This window comes from Neoarthrinium moseri (assembly GCF_022829205.1).
Source record: "Neoarthrinium moseri strain CBS 164.80 chromosome Unknown scaffold12_Wmoseri_CBS_16480, whole genome shotgun sequence".
NCBI classification, from domain to species: domain Eukaryota; kingdom Fungi; phylum Ascomycota; class Sordariomycetes; order Amphisphaeriales; family Apiosporaceae; genus Neoarthrinium; species Neoarthrinium moseri.
Genome location: NW_026055126.1, coordinates 499,610 through 515,218, shown reverse-complemented (window position 1 = coordinate 515,218; position 15,609 = coordinate 499,610). Strand labels below are relative to the sequence as shown.

The 15,609-nt window shown below is 51.5% G+C and overlaps 4 protein-coding genes across 4 annotated transcripts; all 4 read left to right on the top strand.

The window, feature by feature from the left end:
• Positions 1-2,049: 2,049 nt before the first annotated feature.
• On the top strand, positions 2,050-3,330 carry JN550_004529 (uncharacterized protein; the record flags this gene model as incomplete). The annotated part of the gene is made up of 3 exons (XM_049316055.1): positions 2,050-2,644; positions 2,708-2,834; positions 2,892-3,330. 3 exons carry the CDS (start codon positions 2,050-2,052, stop codon positions 3,328-3,330), a joined length of 1,161 nt encoding a protein of 386 aa, XP_049173601.1.
• An 859-nt stretch (positions 3,331-4,189) lies between these two features.
• On the top strand, positions 4,190-4,801 carry JN550_004528 (uncharacterized protein; the record flags this gene model as incomplete). The annotated part of the gene is made up of 1 exon (XM_049316054.1): positions 4,190-4,801. One exon carries the CDS (start codon positions 4,190-4,192, stop codon positions 4,799-4,801), a length of 612 nt encoding a protein of 203 aa, XP_049173600.1.
• Positions 4,802-5,831: 1,030 nt separating this feature from the next.
• Positions 5,832-6,849, top strand: JN550_004527 (uncharacterized protein; the record flags this gene model as incomplete). The annotated part of the gene is made up of 2 exons (XM_049316052.1): positions 5,832-5,990; positions 6,151-6,849. The coding sequence occupies 2 exons, from the start codon at positions 5,832-5,834 to the stop codon at positions 6,847-6,849; spliced, it is 858 nt and encodes a 285-aa protein (XP_049173599.1).
• Positions 6,850-11,966: 5,117 nt separating this feature from the next.
• Positions 11,967-13,809, top strand: JN550_004526 (uncharacterized protein; the record flags this gene model as incomplete). Its single annotated transcript, XM_049316051.1, has 3 exons — positions 11,967-12,005; positions 12,476-13,094; positions 13,160-13,809. The coding sequence occupies 3 exons, from the start codon at positions 11,967-11,969 to the stop codon at positions 13,807-13,809; spliced, it is 1,308 nt and encodes a 435-aa protein (XP_049173598.1).
• Between the last annotated feature and the right edge of the window lie 1,800 nt (positions 13,810-15,609).

Here is a 15,609-nt window from a genome sequence, read left to right as displayed (position 1 = left end):
GGTGTTACCTCTTGGCGTTATTTCCCTCCATGGCACCTTGTTTTGGACAAGAACAGCAAATATCGTAGGGATGCAGGAAGATGGAGCTCACAACCCTTCGTTTCAAAGGTACAGCGTGGCTCGGCAGCGCTACCATAGTTTGTGATGCAGTATCTTATGATAGCCAGGTCTCGATCGGAGATCAAGGCAAGGGCATGATACATGGCGAATTTGAGTCCACGAAAGCATTACATGATACAGTACCTGAACTCGTCACCAAACCAATTGCGTGGGGAACATACAGGACCGATGACAATATGCACTTTCTCCTTTGTACGTTTGACAATATGCAAAGCGAGCTATACTCTCTTGATACTTTCACCAACCTACTAGCCGAGCTACACGAACGAGGGGTGTCCCGAAACGGCAAGTTCGGCTTTCATGTCATCACGTACCAAGGGCGCTTGGCACAAGACCCAACTAGGCGCGACACATGGGAGGAATGCTTCTCGCAAAATATCGATATATTCTTCGAGCACGAGTTTAAGGCACAAGGGTCAGATCAAGAGATAACTGAGTTGAGACGAATCATCATGAAGCGGGTGATCCCAAGGCTGCTGAGACCACTTGAGACCGGCGGAAGGTTTCTCGTTCCGAGACTGGCTCATAGCGATCTGGTAAGCTTACCGGAACACATTTCGAGTTCTATCTTCCCTCGAAGCCCTGAAAATCCGAAAAGGGGCTCTCTCTCGTTCTGAGCTTTAGTGGAAGTTCGTAGCTGGCAAATAACGGTGCAGTGGAAGGAAAATGCTAGTACAGACTCGGAACAAAAAGAACAAAGATTTATGATGCATGCAGCTGGTTTGCCTGTCCTGTGTCATTCGATGTCAGTCTTGCACACCTTTGTGCAATTGAGATGGCTCCGTGGAGGCCGGCACGACAGAATATGGGGAAACCATACTTCGAGGCGTATCTGAAGCACTTCCCAGCTTCAGAGCCTGTCGAGGACTTTGGTGGGCGGAACGCTCTACACGCACGGTGAGCAATTCTGCCGACTGGTTTACCCTGAAATGTAGTGATATATCCACTGTTGTTTCAACCTTTGCTCTTGTGGACTGTACCCTGGTGATTTGAATTATCGAAGAATGTAAGCGGGACATCTCCATTCGTGAGGCTTTACATAGCTGATGGCTGAAGTGTGAAACGCGACATAGACGATTTGAACGAAAGGTTCCAGTAACCTTTGAGGAGTGGCAGGTGAGGCAGCAACCGATTCAGTTGGGACGGTGAGTAGAGAATTGGAAAGTAGTGCCAACGTTCCTCCTGCTAAGACTTTGGCATTCCATTGCTACCAAGAGTATGCCGAGTACAACGGATTGCTCTATCTACAATGTGGATACCAGAACAAGTGTCCCCACCTATACCAAGATGTCGCAATCTGCGTCGCACCTACTAAAAACCACAGCTACCCAAAGCGCAAAGGTATGAGTTCCTATTGGACAAGTTGTTATGTGCTTCAGTGGCGGCTATACACAGAAACCTTTCCAGCGCGGTCATTGGAACAGGGCGATCGCCAGTGACATGTTTTGAGGTTTTGCTAGGCGGGGCAGCCATCACCGTAGATACTACCTGTTCTCGCCGCTGGCCAGCCCGCCCTCGTTGAAGCAGCAATGGGGTATCCCTTTCATCGCAGCAGCGTGCATCAAAGGTGGACGACCAATTTAGTCAATTTCTGAGATGAGAGAAGATCCAAAGTGGTGGAATGGACCAATCAACGGAGTCAAGCACAGTTCGTCTCATGTTGGCGGCGGTCGCAGCTCGACCCTGCCAAGCCTAGCATTCTGAAACAACGCGCCTCCTGTTCCCCGTAAGATATCTGGCGGAAATCTGAACCAAGTTCCAGTCTACCTTTCTACTCAAATTAGAGTCGTGAGAAACCTCTGGAGCCCGAAAATGACACTGCCTTGCGTGGTCTTGCTGCTTTTATTTCCTCTTGCAAGGGCGAGCCTGTTTGGTGGGAGTATCCCAGACACATCCGAACCCCAGTGCCTTCTCCAACATCCTCTCTTAATGAGGCCCTCGCAATGCCTACAGGTCCATGGCTCCTCGAAATATGGAAACCAGAGTGTTAATCGAGATGTGCCGGCTGGGTGGGCGCAAGGAGAAATTTGCCAAACACTGGGTAGAGAGAGATACTGTGTCTTTACTCTGCCCGAATTTAGTGGAGGCGATGGGGTTTCTATTATCACCACCAGGTCCCGGCTCTCTGATCTCGCTTCGAAACAACCTTTTCAAAGCGGAAACCCGCCAGCCAACACGCACGTGCAAGCCGGGACATCCACTATCTATAGACAGGCAGAGCTCCCCGAGAAAGGCATTGGTCTCCTTGCTACCGCACCAATACGTGCTGGGCAACGCATCATGTCACGTACGCCCGCCCTCATAGTGGATGGCAGACTGATGCAAGGACTCGAGAGAAACCGGATGTCTCAATTGCTTGCGCAGGCCGTCCAGGAACTCCCAACCCCCCACAGGAAGCGATTTCTAGATCTTTCTACGCACTCAAGCGTCAGCACCTTTGCCGACAGGGTGTACCAGATATTCGCTGTTAATAACTTCCGGACAAGTTTAAACGGGTGGGACTTTCAGTCCACGTTTACTGAAGGTAAGCTCCGGGTAGACCAAGCTGTCGCCACAAGGAAATAATTGCTGACGTACCATGGATCAGTGTCACGGCTGAATCATGATTGCCGTCCAAATAGTGTCTACTACTTTGACCCGCAGACGTTTTCACATAAGGTCATGGCAGTCAGGAACATAGTGCCCGGTGAAGAACTTACGATATCTTACATTGAGTGAGTCTTCATCTTTACCTCTGGTGGTTACTTCAGAGGGAACTAAATTGAGAGCAGTGGATTTCAGTCCCGAGCCGCCAGACAAGACCAGCTACTCAGGCACTGGGGGTTTAGTTGCTCTTGCCATGTTTGCCAAAGCGATGCGCATATTGCCGAAGAGTCTGATAGTAGGGTTGCCCAGATACTTGAGCTCTGGAAAGAACTTGATGATTATTCGCCATCGTCAAGTGCAACTCCGGAGAAAGCCGAGCTGCTTGTCGAGCTTTATGGGCTCGAAGGTATGGAAGGAAGAATACAGGAAGCCTACTACAGAGCAGCGATTGAGTTTAATGCTCTTGGTCTGTCCAGCCAAGCTATGAAGTATGCGAGGCTGTGCTTGGATAAGGGACTGGCATTCAAAGGGCCTGGTCGGCCTTTCATTGACAGTATGAAAGAGCTGTTACGCGATGCTGAGGCTCATCACAGCTGGAAGTCTCGCATCAGGGCACCGATTTGAAGCAAAGGTTTGCGGATGTTTATCCGCAAGGAAGGGATGCATCTGCAAAATTAGCACCTAAATAGGTAGGTAGAGATGATGACTAGACGTGGGGAATGCTGGTCTACCACGCGTTTGGTTAGCGCGTCGCGAACAGTGAGTCACAGCAGGCGAAACACCTGGTAATCTGCGGGGGACGGTAGAAGAATAAGCCCATATCTGGATGAATCATTCTGACAACCATGGCAATTCAATGCGACCCAGCGGTCCAGTATCCATACCGCGAGCCACTAACGCGCACTCTAGCTCTTCTCAGATACGACAGTGGTGTTTTGGGGCTGAGGTATTGACTCACTGACATTCTGTAGACTGCTTGTACCCAACCACAGTCTGTCTTGTGGGATTAGTTGTGGCTCCTTGCTCAACTCGAGTTCGGCCCTGCTTCCATATCCTGAGTATAAGTGCCATTGCCAATCCAAGTACTATACGGTTATATTCTCCTGATATGTTCCTTGCATCTTGAACATCGAGTCCAAAGTGATCTGCAATTGCGCCACGATTTGTCAGTATGATAGGTGCATCAAGTTCAAACGCAGGTTCCTCCGCCAATTCCTCCAACAGTACTACGATGCATCAAGAAGGAGATGGTCAACTACCGTTCTCGCCAAGAAAATGTCTCTTTTGCAGCGTGGTTTCGGGGGAGATTGACTCAAACTTGGATCATATGCAAAAATTTCACGGACTTTTCATCCCAAATAAGCACCACCTTATAGTCGACCTAGATGTGCTCCTGGAGTACCTGCATCTGGTTATAGTCGGTTACCATGAGTGCATATGCTGCGGTACTCAACGGGGGACTTTACAGGCAGTCCAGCAGCATATGCTTGGAAAAAGTCACTGTCGTTTCGATATTGCAGACCCAACGTCTGAATTCGCAGACTTTTACGATTTCTCAGATGTCGACACTGACAGTGGGGAGGAATCTGAGGGAGATACATGTGGGAAGACCGCGATCTCAGCACATGAAACCTCGATACGACTCGACGAAGAATCAATGCGCCTCCCTTCCGGGAAGGTGGTCTCGAAGAATTCGCACATGAAGCACCAGCAACGATTGCACCGTCATCAGCCTTCAACTCCAGAAGAAGACAACCAGCGGAGACTTCATGTTGGCCAAGAAGGATCAGACAAACTAGATCAAGGAAACGAGACTGCATCTGCAGTTCCTGTCAGAGGCCGGCATGACCTCACAAAGGGCGAGAAGCGCGACAGTGCTTTCACAACTCAGCTGGCACAGTTGAGCGCCAACGATAGGAGAAGCCTGATGCACCTACCTTCATCACAACAACGTTCCATTCTGGCAACGCAGCAAAAGCAGCTTGAAAAGGCTAGGCGTGCAGAAAGGAGATACCAGGGTCGTGTTGAGGGACTTGGAAATAAGACCCTCATGGCGCATTTCAAGCCAGACACACCTGGACGGTCCAACGGCTAGGATATTATGAATTGAGGTTGCCCAGAAGAATAAATCAAATGCCAAGACAATGGCCTTTCAAAACATTTTCAATGGATGCTTGGCAATGAGTGCGTGCAGTATTCTAGCCACTATTGTACAATGGTGAGCTTCTCCAAAGTCTTCATGTATTTAGGGTTGAGTCACAGGGAAATAGTGTGTCCTTATATGATTCACTGTTACAACATAGTTCTATTAAACCATGGCGACAATTTCTAGGGAAATGATGATTGTCACTTTCGAAACGCCGGTTGGCCAATACCGATATGTGGCTGATTACAGCACCTTATTACCCTGATTCGGTATATGTCTGTCTGATCCAACGTTTGAATCATGGCAAGGAAGGGTGTATTTGCCGCTATTGCAATTCGAAATGTGGAAGAAAGAGCCACGATTGGCACTTGAACGTCGCCACTATGTATGTCAGCAGTTGTTAGTAAGCCCGATGGATCCGCGCGTCAGCAACTCATTGGTGCTAGTCGCAAGCGCTACAACAATGACGGTAGATTTGCGGCCGATATTGGGTTGCTTAAATACTAATTAGGCAATTCAAATAGTTATCTGACGGCATTATGAAGGATATCGTTGTTACGTGTTCGTTGGGCAGTGTAATAGTCATGGAGCGCGGCCGTGGGCCCAATGGTTCTAGAGCCTGAGGAATGTTTTTAAATAGAAACTGCCTGAGTGATAAGCCTGCCCACGAGGCTGTGAAACTGCCGAAACAGCCAATCGTAGCACGAATACTAAGTATTGACATTAAACAGGATTCTGCGGACTCCTTTTTCTTTTGCCTTACATTTGTCAATAGTTAAATGAGAAGCCCATTAGTGCAATGGTTCGTGTTGAAGCTCGTGATACTTCGTATCTTCACCTTGACTTTGAGTCCTAGATTGTGGGTCAAGGTGAACTGGGCTGTATAAGTATGATGCACCACGAAGTAGCAACTGTGCGATCTCTTGACTAGTGATCCAGCACCGGTCATGACTCCAAGACATCATCGCAGTCTCATAATATGGCTATGTTACCGGCTGTCGTCGGAGACACTCATGGCATCTCCCTCCCATCGCGCTATACAATTCGTCCCATAGATAGGTCAGTTGCCGCCTGGGCCAAAGCACTTAGCATCGAAGGTTTCATGCTCCGTCCGTCAATATGGCAGCCCCTAGTCCCCGTAAGTTCATTTCGGAATGTATCTCTACCCTTTCCAGCGATATTGAGGAGCGAAATAGCTGTGTTATCGGAGCTACAATCTGCACAAACGGGCGCAGACAAGCACAGCACCCTCAGCAAGTGAACTTGATCAGAAAGATACTAACCCAAACTATGGAAAGGAACCGAGAACCGCCAATGCCCTGCGCGCCTTCACAGCTCTTGAAGGGCATTTCGCACACTCGATTAATAGCGGATTATGTTTTGGCATCTTTGACCGTGAGTACGAATTCAGACGCGCAAAATCAACTAGTCAAGGGGGTGATTTATACTGGCATGAATTGGACCCTGACCATGACGATTTCGAAATTATTGGGGAAAAGCAAATGATTGATGCCATGGATTTCCCGCTCGTTTGCGTAGCTCTTTCCGTCGATGCGTTCGACAGGAAGCCAGACGACGCATCAAGAGCTCTATATGAGTGCATGCCGCTCGTGAAAGCCCTGGGTACATATTTGGCGCGTTTGGACAAACGACCTGCCAGCTCTCGCCAACCTGATGCCCGCGGCGAGGTGATGATCCGCTCAGGGTGCGTCACGAAGTTAGGGTACGAGGGTCGAGGTCTCATGACAGCTCTGAACCATTTCGTTATGCTGGAAGCTAAGGCCAGAGGATATGGGGCTGTCACTGCTGGTATAGGCAGTCCAACGGTTTATCGAAGCTGGATGAATGCCCCTGTCGGATGTTTGAGTAGTGTTATCGCGTATTTTGACATATGGGGCATTGAACTGGAGGACGAAGAAGGTTCATTAGTCAGACCGTATGCTGACTCGGGTGTGAGCCGAGAAGGTTGGCTTATCTGGTGCGACCTGAGGTCGTGATAGGTAGCACAGTCATCAGCCAGGCGCACTACATGCTGTCAAAATTTTGAACGCAGCGCATATCAACCGTGCATTCACCGTTACCCTGGGCTAGCCTCAGGCTATGCCAACTACCAACGAGAATATAGCCAACCTCAAAGACCTCAGCATACATCTCGAGTGAGTGGACCCATCCGGCTTAATAGAGTACATAGCCATTTCCGTGTATCTAGAACATTCGCGGATAGAAGCTACGAGATACACAAATTCAACGGCCATATATTTTCGTACGTCCTTTTCAGACAGCCTTGGGGGAGACCCTCCGAGGTGTAGCAATCATTCACATGCTCCCAGCCGCGACAAAGCCACAGGCAACCCATGAAAGTTTGTGTGGAAGCCCATGGGTTGTAGCCGTGGTATAAAACCGTCGACTGTGACTAGGTGTCTGGAGATATTCACAAGTTCAATTAGCTCTACATATGCAGTGACCACATAGTCCGGTCGCCCACCTGCCTCAGCTTCTTGTAACGCAGCTTTGTGCTATCCCGCGATGCCTGATTTTCATATATAACTTGATTAATACTTATGGCAATGTGCCCAATATAATCACAAAAACAAGTCTTTATAACGGAAACATGTAGATTTTCAAGTCGCAATTACAATGATTTGATCTATAGAAGAGGCGAAGATCCATGCAGAGCCGAATCCCAATATGTTAAGCCGCAACGTTTACTAGTGTCTAAAGTGGCTTATGGCGAGTTTGAAAGCGACTTGAACAATGTATTATCAGGTTTGTGGGACCCCCTATAAGTGACACGCGACGTCGTCGATATTCTAGGATGTTGTAATGCTGGCAGCCGTCTTGGGAAGCAGATGTCGAAAGGGTTTCGGAGCACACGACTGTGAAAAGCGTGCGCCGTTAAGGCATAGTGCGGCAAAACGACACCAGTAATCAACTGCCTCAAGCGGAATAGTCGTCGAGGTTCCGAGTGGGGGATCCACGAAATCAGCGTTGTATCCGGGCTCATTGTCCCATGTTAACAAACCGCGCGGTTCAATGTGATTCTTGAGGCAAAGGCCTGAAATGGGAAGCTAACGAGGCCGTTGCGTACGTCATCAAGGCCACCTAGATTTGCGCAAGAACGTATGTGATAAAGGTCCAGAGTAGCTTATATTTCCACTATAGTCCATCCTATCAAGATCACGTCAAGCGGCGTTTTGAGAGTACGAAGAAAGTGGAGACCAGGGTCCAGAGAATGAGTGGGTTTTAATTTATCAACCGGCTTCCGTTGCAAGGGATGTTGGGTGATCGCCCGGTGCAAAATTCATCTAGTCATGACTTGGTGGTGTTTCGTCGAATATGAACTGCCACGAATAAAATTTAAGAGCGGGTTGCCGCCCGATAGGGGTTCGTGAAATAACCCTGCCTGACTCTCCGGCCTGGAAATCTGCGATGCCCCAATTGCGGCGAGACTTGACAGTGGCTGAAATGTTGCCAAGGGTTCGTGACAGCCAACCCGTAATTAGATTGACGAGCAACCAAAAATATCACTAGAAGGAAACGCAACTTCGGGGCTCCTGGGCGATACCTTCATGTGTAAAAGCTGATAACCACGCTTCTGGCACAGCAGTGGCGGAAGGCCGACAGACGTTTGTTTCAGATTGACACGGTTTGAAAGTTAACGATCCAACTAGACCCCGCTAACGGTCTTTGCCGTTGGACGCTACTTTTGAATGGGCAGATAGCGTAACTAAACAGTGAGATACTCAATCGTCACCAACATTCAGTTCATGGCGGCTCTACAGCACACTCATCTGATCCCACTTCAATTCCAAGGGATAACTAAGCGGTGACGGGCTTAGGCAAGGTGGGAGCCGCACAAGCCTTGACCATGGATGAGTATGGAGATAAGTTAGCCTGACGCCCCAGATTACCTGAACTGGATAAGTTGGACCGCAGTGGAGTCTCCAGATCTCAGAAAGGAGATTCTAGAATGAAGGCCCACACACTCGAAGCGAACCTAGGCGTTCAGGTAATCAAAGCCGCATGGCCATCATATCCTTCAGTTAGACACATAACAAGGCCCCTTGCGTGCCTAGGTACGGATTGCCACAGTAGCCATTCTGAAATGAAGCTGACGACGCAGTTTGGAGAAACCATGTATATGCGGGATTGACGACCTTTGCGGCTCAGCATGGACACTTGTCTTGTGGACCAACCCTCCGAAAGCAATACGCGAGAGGCTGGTGACCCCTCGGGCTGATTGGCTGCGAGGGACGAAAGATCGTCGCCAATGGGGCCGCCAATGGTCGCCGACAGCAATTGCATTCAATTGCATTCCGTTTGAGTTCATGCCATCTAATAAGCTAACAACCCGGCTGCCTTCTCCTGAGTGATAGTTTGTAGCATTGCGATGCGGCCTGGAACCGGCGCGGAGGTCCTCAAACAGGGCCGAGCATCTCTATGCGGATGGCTCTAATGTGGACAGGGCAAAGTGCGCCGCGATGTTGTGACGCAGTGCGCGATGTCCAAGGGCAGATTGTCTTGGCGGGCGACTTGGTGCTGGTGGACGCCGTAGTTGCAACCGAACAGGGCTGCCGGAAGCCGACCTGGCAGCACCACAGCCGCAGCGCTGCACCACAAGCTATGCCGTTCTACCCGACGATGCCGACGACCCAGTGCCAAGAATTGGCAATCTTCTGCTCGCGCAGCCCATACGCCACGATAGGTGACCTGAAGTGTTGATGATTTGGAGCGCCTCATTGCGATCCGCTGCTCTGGAGGCCCAGGGCCTGGAGCAACCAGAGCTCCGCAAGAAGTCGCCTCGCAGCCCGTCCCCCCAGACAAGCAGGATAACGTGCGATGTGGGCCATAGAGATTTTAACTAGACGAGACGCAGCAATAATGACGTTCGAGCCAGTCTTGCAGGCGTGCCCCAGGGGTCCCCAGCAAGCCGCAGATTAACGCCCGCCGAGTTAGCCTCAATGGGGCGCTGAATTCCGCCCCCTCTCACGTGGAATGCTACTGCGACTAGCTGTCTAGTGCTGTCTAGTTAGGAGGCCTACGGGGCCTACACACTACATGGTGCACTACACAGCAGGCACTTGTACCCGAGGGCGTAGGCTACCAGAGTAGGTACGCTGCACCAGCCTGCCAAGGTCGACGGGCCAGCATCCACCCCATATCATAATAATACTCGTCATAGCCTCAGCAATTCGCGAACGGAGATGCGTCCCATTCGTCCTTGCAGGATGATCATGGCCCGTTGCGGGCTGCCGAATCCATCAAGCCTATTATGCTGCCTGTCATCTGATTGCCCGCTCACAGGCCCGTGGGACCCCGCTCCTTCTATTTCAGGCCAGGCGAAAGAGAAGAGTCCAGTTCGGCAACCCCATGCGATGCGAGAAGTCCAGTAGTGCCTTGCACCTGGGGGCCCATTTGACACTGGTTGGTATTTCATGGTGGGCGATCGAGATATGCCATGGCCCGGACGTTGCAAGGGGCGGTGAAGGTTCAAACATATCGACAGGAGATCGGAGCTCCTGACGCGTAATTGTTTGTCGGCCTGACCCCCCAGCAACCCAGCACCTAGCACCCAGCACTGCACGGGAGGGCAGCGATGCACGATGATGTTGACTGCAGCCAGACGATCCTGAAAACAGACCGGCCGCGTCCCGCTGCAAGCCAAGCTTATCGCGTGTGTCGCGGATCACCGTGCTGCTAAAACTTGTGACAGGAGCCGGGGGGATCTGCTCATAGTTCGGCCACCTAGTCTGCGCAATGCCCCAAGCAACCAAGGCCTCAAGGTAGTCGGAACAAGCTCCTGGGTCAACTGTCTGTCATCAGAGCCCCTGGCGAGTAGCTTTCAACTCTGCAGCGCGAGGCGTTGTGAACGGACATGCCACAGAGGACAGCCCCAATGCTGTGGTCTCGTGCCAGCGCGATCTCTGGGCCATCTTGAGCCTAGGGCAACCTTAATGCAACCGCCACACCTGCTGTTCTAGCACCCAGTCCAAGTCTTGCAGCCAGGGCCCCAATCCAATGGTGGTTGGACCTTTTTTAAGGTCAGGGTTGAGACAATCGTCAGTCAGCCACCACCCGCAGCGGGCGTTGCGTCAAGAAACCATCACTGGCCGTATGCACAGCTCAACGGGCGCATGATAGACGCCCATGGCTCAGATCCCTCAGTGGTGCGCTGAAGCAACTCCTGTGCCCGTGGGATTTGCAGTGAAGCACATGCCAAGAATAGTAGAAGCCGCAAGCGCCAGTACCCGGCAATCCGGCATTTGTCAAAGACCGTCCTACCCGAAAAGCTTGCAGCGGCTCGCACTGCTGAACCCCCCTGCCCCCTACAATCGACTTCCATGGACGGACCCTTGCCGTTCCCCGTCTGGTGCCCGCGACCTTGCTTGCGTTCAGAGTGTTGGACTGGACCTTGCTTCCACCTGCTAATACCTAAGTTAGTCCCGGAGAATACAAAAGTACATGCGATGTGTAATATAGGTGCCAAGACCCGGATTCCCACAGTCCTGACTTGGGCCCATGGTACATGGCGGCCGGGCGAACGTCCAACGCCTCTTATTATTACATACCCCATCTCCCCGTCTTGGAAGGTCCTCTCCCACCCCTCGGTGACCTATCCTACATCTACGCTTTCCGTGGTCGCTCCCTAGATCCTACACTGGACCGATTCTCGTGTAGCTCCTACTCACTCTTCAGTTCTTCGCGTGTCTCGAACCTCCTGTGGCCATCTTGTTTCGGGAGAGACGCTCTTTAACACCCCATTGTTGGTAGCCGATCTGGCCACTGGCTCATTGGGTTCACGATAGACGAACGAACATCACCGATCAAGTCTGATCCTTGACAGCCCGCCATTGTCTCGACTACTGCGTTCCGTGCGTGGGATTGTCTGGCTCAGGGGAGGAATTGGTTCGAAGTTCACGCCTCGAACAGGTTAAACGACTGCGCGAACGGTTCCTGGACGGTCAAACTCATCTGGCAGCGAAATCACCCGGAAGCCGCCCCGTGTTTACCACCGATACCAGGACTGCTCTTTTGGCCTCCGACTACCATCAAGGCCCTCGATTGTCACCGAATGCATTCCTAAGCGCAATCAGGAACCTCTTCAACAATCATCATGGCTATAGGCAAAGAAGGGAACGTCAAGTGGGTGGATGTAAGTCTACACTTTTTTCTTTTCATGCGCTTTACACCATAGACTTTCCTCGGAGGGATATGGGCTTCGAGCGGTGATGTGGTGAGGACAAGCAGCTAGCCCAACGGGCACACTGTCAAGCTGAGACTCTGTCGGAGGCGTTTGCGCCACGGCGCGCATCCAGCCTGACCTTATCTCGACCTCAAGGAACGCCGACGCAGGCAAAGCCTTGTGTCCTGGAGAAGGGGGGAAAATCTGCGCATTTTGCCCTGCGTCACTGTGGACACGGGACTTGACTGGTGCTGCTCTCATCGCGACGAGTTTCCCCGAATTCCATGGATCCAAGCTTACCCGTGAGGGATTGCTTAAGCTTAGATTTTTTTTTTGGGGCGTGGTCGAGTGGCCCTGCGATTCATGGCCAAATCTCCAGCAGCCTCCACCGTATACCCGGGTTTTGTCCATGAAGCTAATAGATGCTCCGCTAAATTCAGGGCCTGCGAGGTCTCGCATCGTCACTGGTCGTCATGACCCACATTGCGCGCGCGTTCGACGGTGATCTATTTTCGCCGGCCTCGGCTGAGGGCGCGGCACCCCGTCTGTTGCAGTTACCGTACCTCCGAATCCTCGTACAGGGCCGTATCGGCGTCTCTATTTTCGCCTTCGTCACCGGCTATGTTTGCGCCCTCAAGCCGATCAAGCTCTCTCGCCAAGGGAACCAGGATGTCGCCTTTGCCTCCATGTCCAAGTCGGCCCTGCGTCGGGTGCCCCGTCTTGTGATCCCGACCGCGCTGGCAACGTGTATTATCTGGGTCATGGCCCAGCTTGGTCTTTTCCTCGTGGCCAAGCGAAGCGACAGTTGGTGGTCGGGAGCCACTGCACCGGATCAGGTACCGCATCTAGGCAGCGCTCTCTACAGCTTGTTTCATAACATCATTACAACCTGGACGCACGGCCGCAATGCGTACGATGGAAACCAATGGACTCTCCTGCCACTGCTGAAAGGCAGTCTTTGGGTCTACGTCTTCATTCTCGCAACGGCCTACCTGCAGCCAAGATACCGCATGATTGCCAGTCTGTCCATGTTCGGCTACTTTTGGTGCGCATCAGACTGTGAGTATCACCATACCCGCCCCGCTTGCTCGCCGCATTAGTTCCTGTAAACTGACTTGCAACAGCTGCGTTTGGCATGCAGTTCTTCTGGGGTGTTTTCCTCTGCGATGTGCAGAATGCCCCGGCTGCTAACGATTTCATTATCAACCGCCCGCGTCTCTGCAAGTTGCTTGCAGCCATCTGTCTTCTCATCGGAGGTTTTGTCGCATCGTATCCCGAGGGTCACCCGGAATGGCAGCCCTGGTCTGCTTGGTTGTTCCGTGTGCTGGTTCGCATCCTCCCGAAGGACCCCGACTTTCCTCGCTTTGGCTCTGGCATTGGTCTCGAATTCATCACCCTTGGTATTCACTTCAGCCCCTTCCTGAAGGACGTCCTCTCGGGCAAATACCTGCTATGGCTCGGCAAGCAGTCTTTTGCGGTCTATCTGCTACACGGGCCCCTTCTTCGATGGGTACTCTGTTGGATGGTTTACGGCACTCACCTCCCCGCGGATGTCGTCAACGATAAGGGCGAGACGGTACCGGGACAGCTACACTTCCCTGGCGGCTATAAGCTCCTCATCTGGTTACCATTCTGGATCCCTCTGAACTACGGAGTAGCTATGCTCTGGACGACCTACGTGGACCCTTGGTGTGCGCAGCTTACGGAGCAAGTCGTCAATTACGTGAAAGACTCGCCGGATGAGAAGGAGGGTGGCGTTCTGTTGCCGCGGTAGAATCGCGACAAAGTCCACGAGGCCTCATCGGTTCTCGCCGACGCCGCAGTTGAACCTGAAAGCATAGCAGGTCATATTGCAGCCGAGGTCCGAGAAGCGTGGTTTCACCGCGTTTACTGATGCGCAGCAATACTGCGCTTACGACAGGCTGCCAGGACGATCCGGCATCGGGGTCAGATTGGCTGGCTTGATATCGGACCCGAGACGCCACTTAAGAGGGGCATTTTCATCAAGCCCTGGCACGCATAACGATTTTCATTTTCCGTCAGAAAAGGTTGTACATACAACCAACTCTTGGTACTGCACATTCGGCGTTTGGTTTGGGCGTACATACAGGCCCCGCATTCTATGGGTTCGCATGGTCCGGCGTACAAAGGGACTGCACATACAGCATTAGATGATCACGTAATACTTGCATCACCCATCGACATCAACCGATGATTCGGCGAAAGACGGCCTGGGGTCGAGACAGAGCGATTGGATCTTGGTTTCGCACGGTTTGGTTGTTGATACCCATGATCGCTGATAGTTCCACATTTGGTCAGGGGGAGAGATAAGGTGGCAGACGCCACCGGATTCGCACCTAGGCAGGTATTCTAGTACACTGCAAAGGAGGCTCTCCTGGATTCTGAACTAGGATATGATTCCTGTATCTGTCAATAAAATCAAGAATTTTCAATCTCGCGCGGTGCACATTGCACAGGTTCGACTGAACTGGGTGACAATTTGTGTTCGTATTTTGAGTTGACTCTAAGTCGCGCTTGTTTCCGCGTTGGGAAGGCTTAGCTTCCCTCCCTGGAATGCCCATTTTGAACCTCGTATTTGCGAACTGCTTATCTCCAAGAGTTGCCTTGAAAATCTAACTCCCCTCGCTCTTGCCTTGATAGACCCTCAAGCTGTCAGCCAGCTCGGTTGAAGTTGGAGCCATGTTGCGATAAGCATCCATGTGCGTTCGGATGTACGTAAGCCATCATCTCGTGTCACACTTGGCAGTTTGAACAAGCTCGGGTCCGGTTGGAGACTCTACGGACTGTCGCCCCGCGTTTTGTGCCCCGAAACATCGGTCCCCCTAAGGAGAGACTTGGCAACCTACTTAAGCATCCTTGCCCGGGACGAGGCTTCGTGTCATGATTGGAGTTCAGATCATCGGGTTGTATGGTACCATTCGCGATCCAAACCTTATCTGTCCGTACCTGGTTACTGGGAGCACGCGAGGCTGCGGTAAGCCCGAGAATTGCGCCCTCCCATGTTGATGACTCTCCGGTGGCGTGCGACGAACAACAATCTTGGCAAAGACTATCCAACCGCCATAGTTACGTTGGAGTCTCAGGCAAGTCACCTTAACTAACACTGCCTCCGGCGCCACCTCCTTGTCGCTGCTACTGACACTCCGTAAGTCAACGTGGTATTCAGTCCATGAAACTGGGCCTAGCAACATATCAAATATTATGTCTGCCCGGGCAGAAGGCTTGGTGTCACTCGCAACATGCAGAAGGGGTTATCTTTAAACTTACATTTCCATGAATGAACTGCCGGAGATCTGCTTCATACAGTTGTCACACATTTCTGTTCATGTACCCCGGGAACTGATCTACACGAGATCAACTGCTCCGTTAGTTTGAAAGGATTACCGAAACTTGAGCAGGCACCAATCCCCTTGGCCTTGAGATGCTTTGTTGTCAGTTTTCATGGATCACTATCGCATTTCATTTTACCAGGGCTGCTGAGAGTGCGATTTACTACAGTGTCGAACCCAGGATCTCGCCATTCTTAATCGCATTTCATTGTTTAGCATATTCA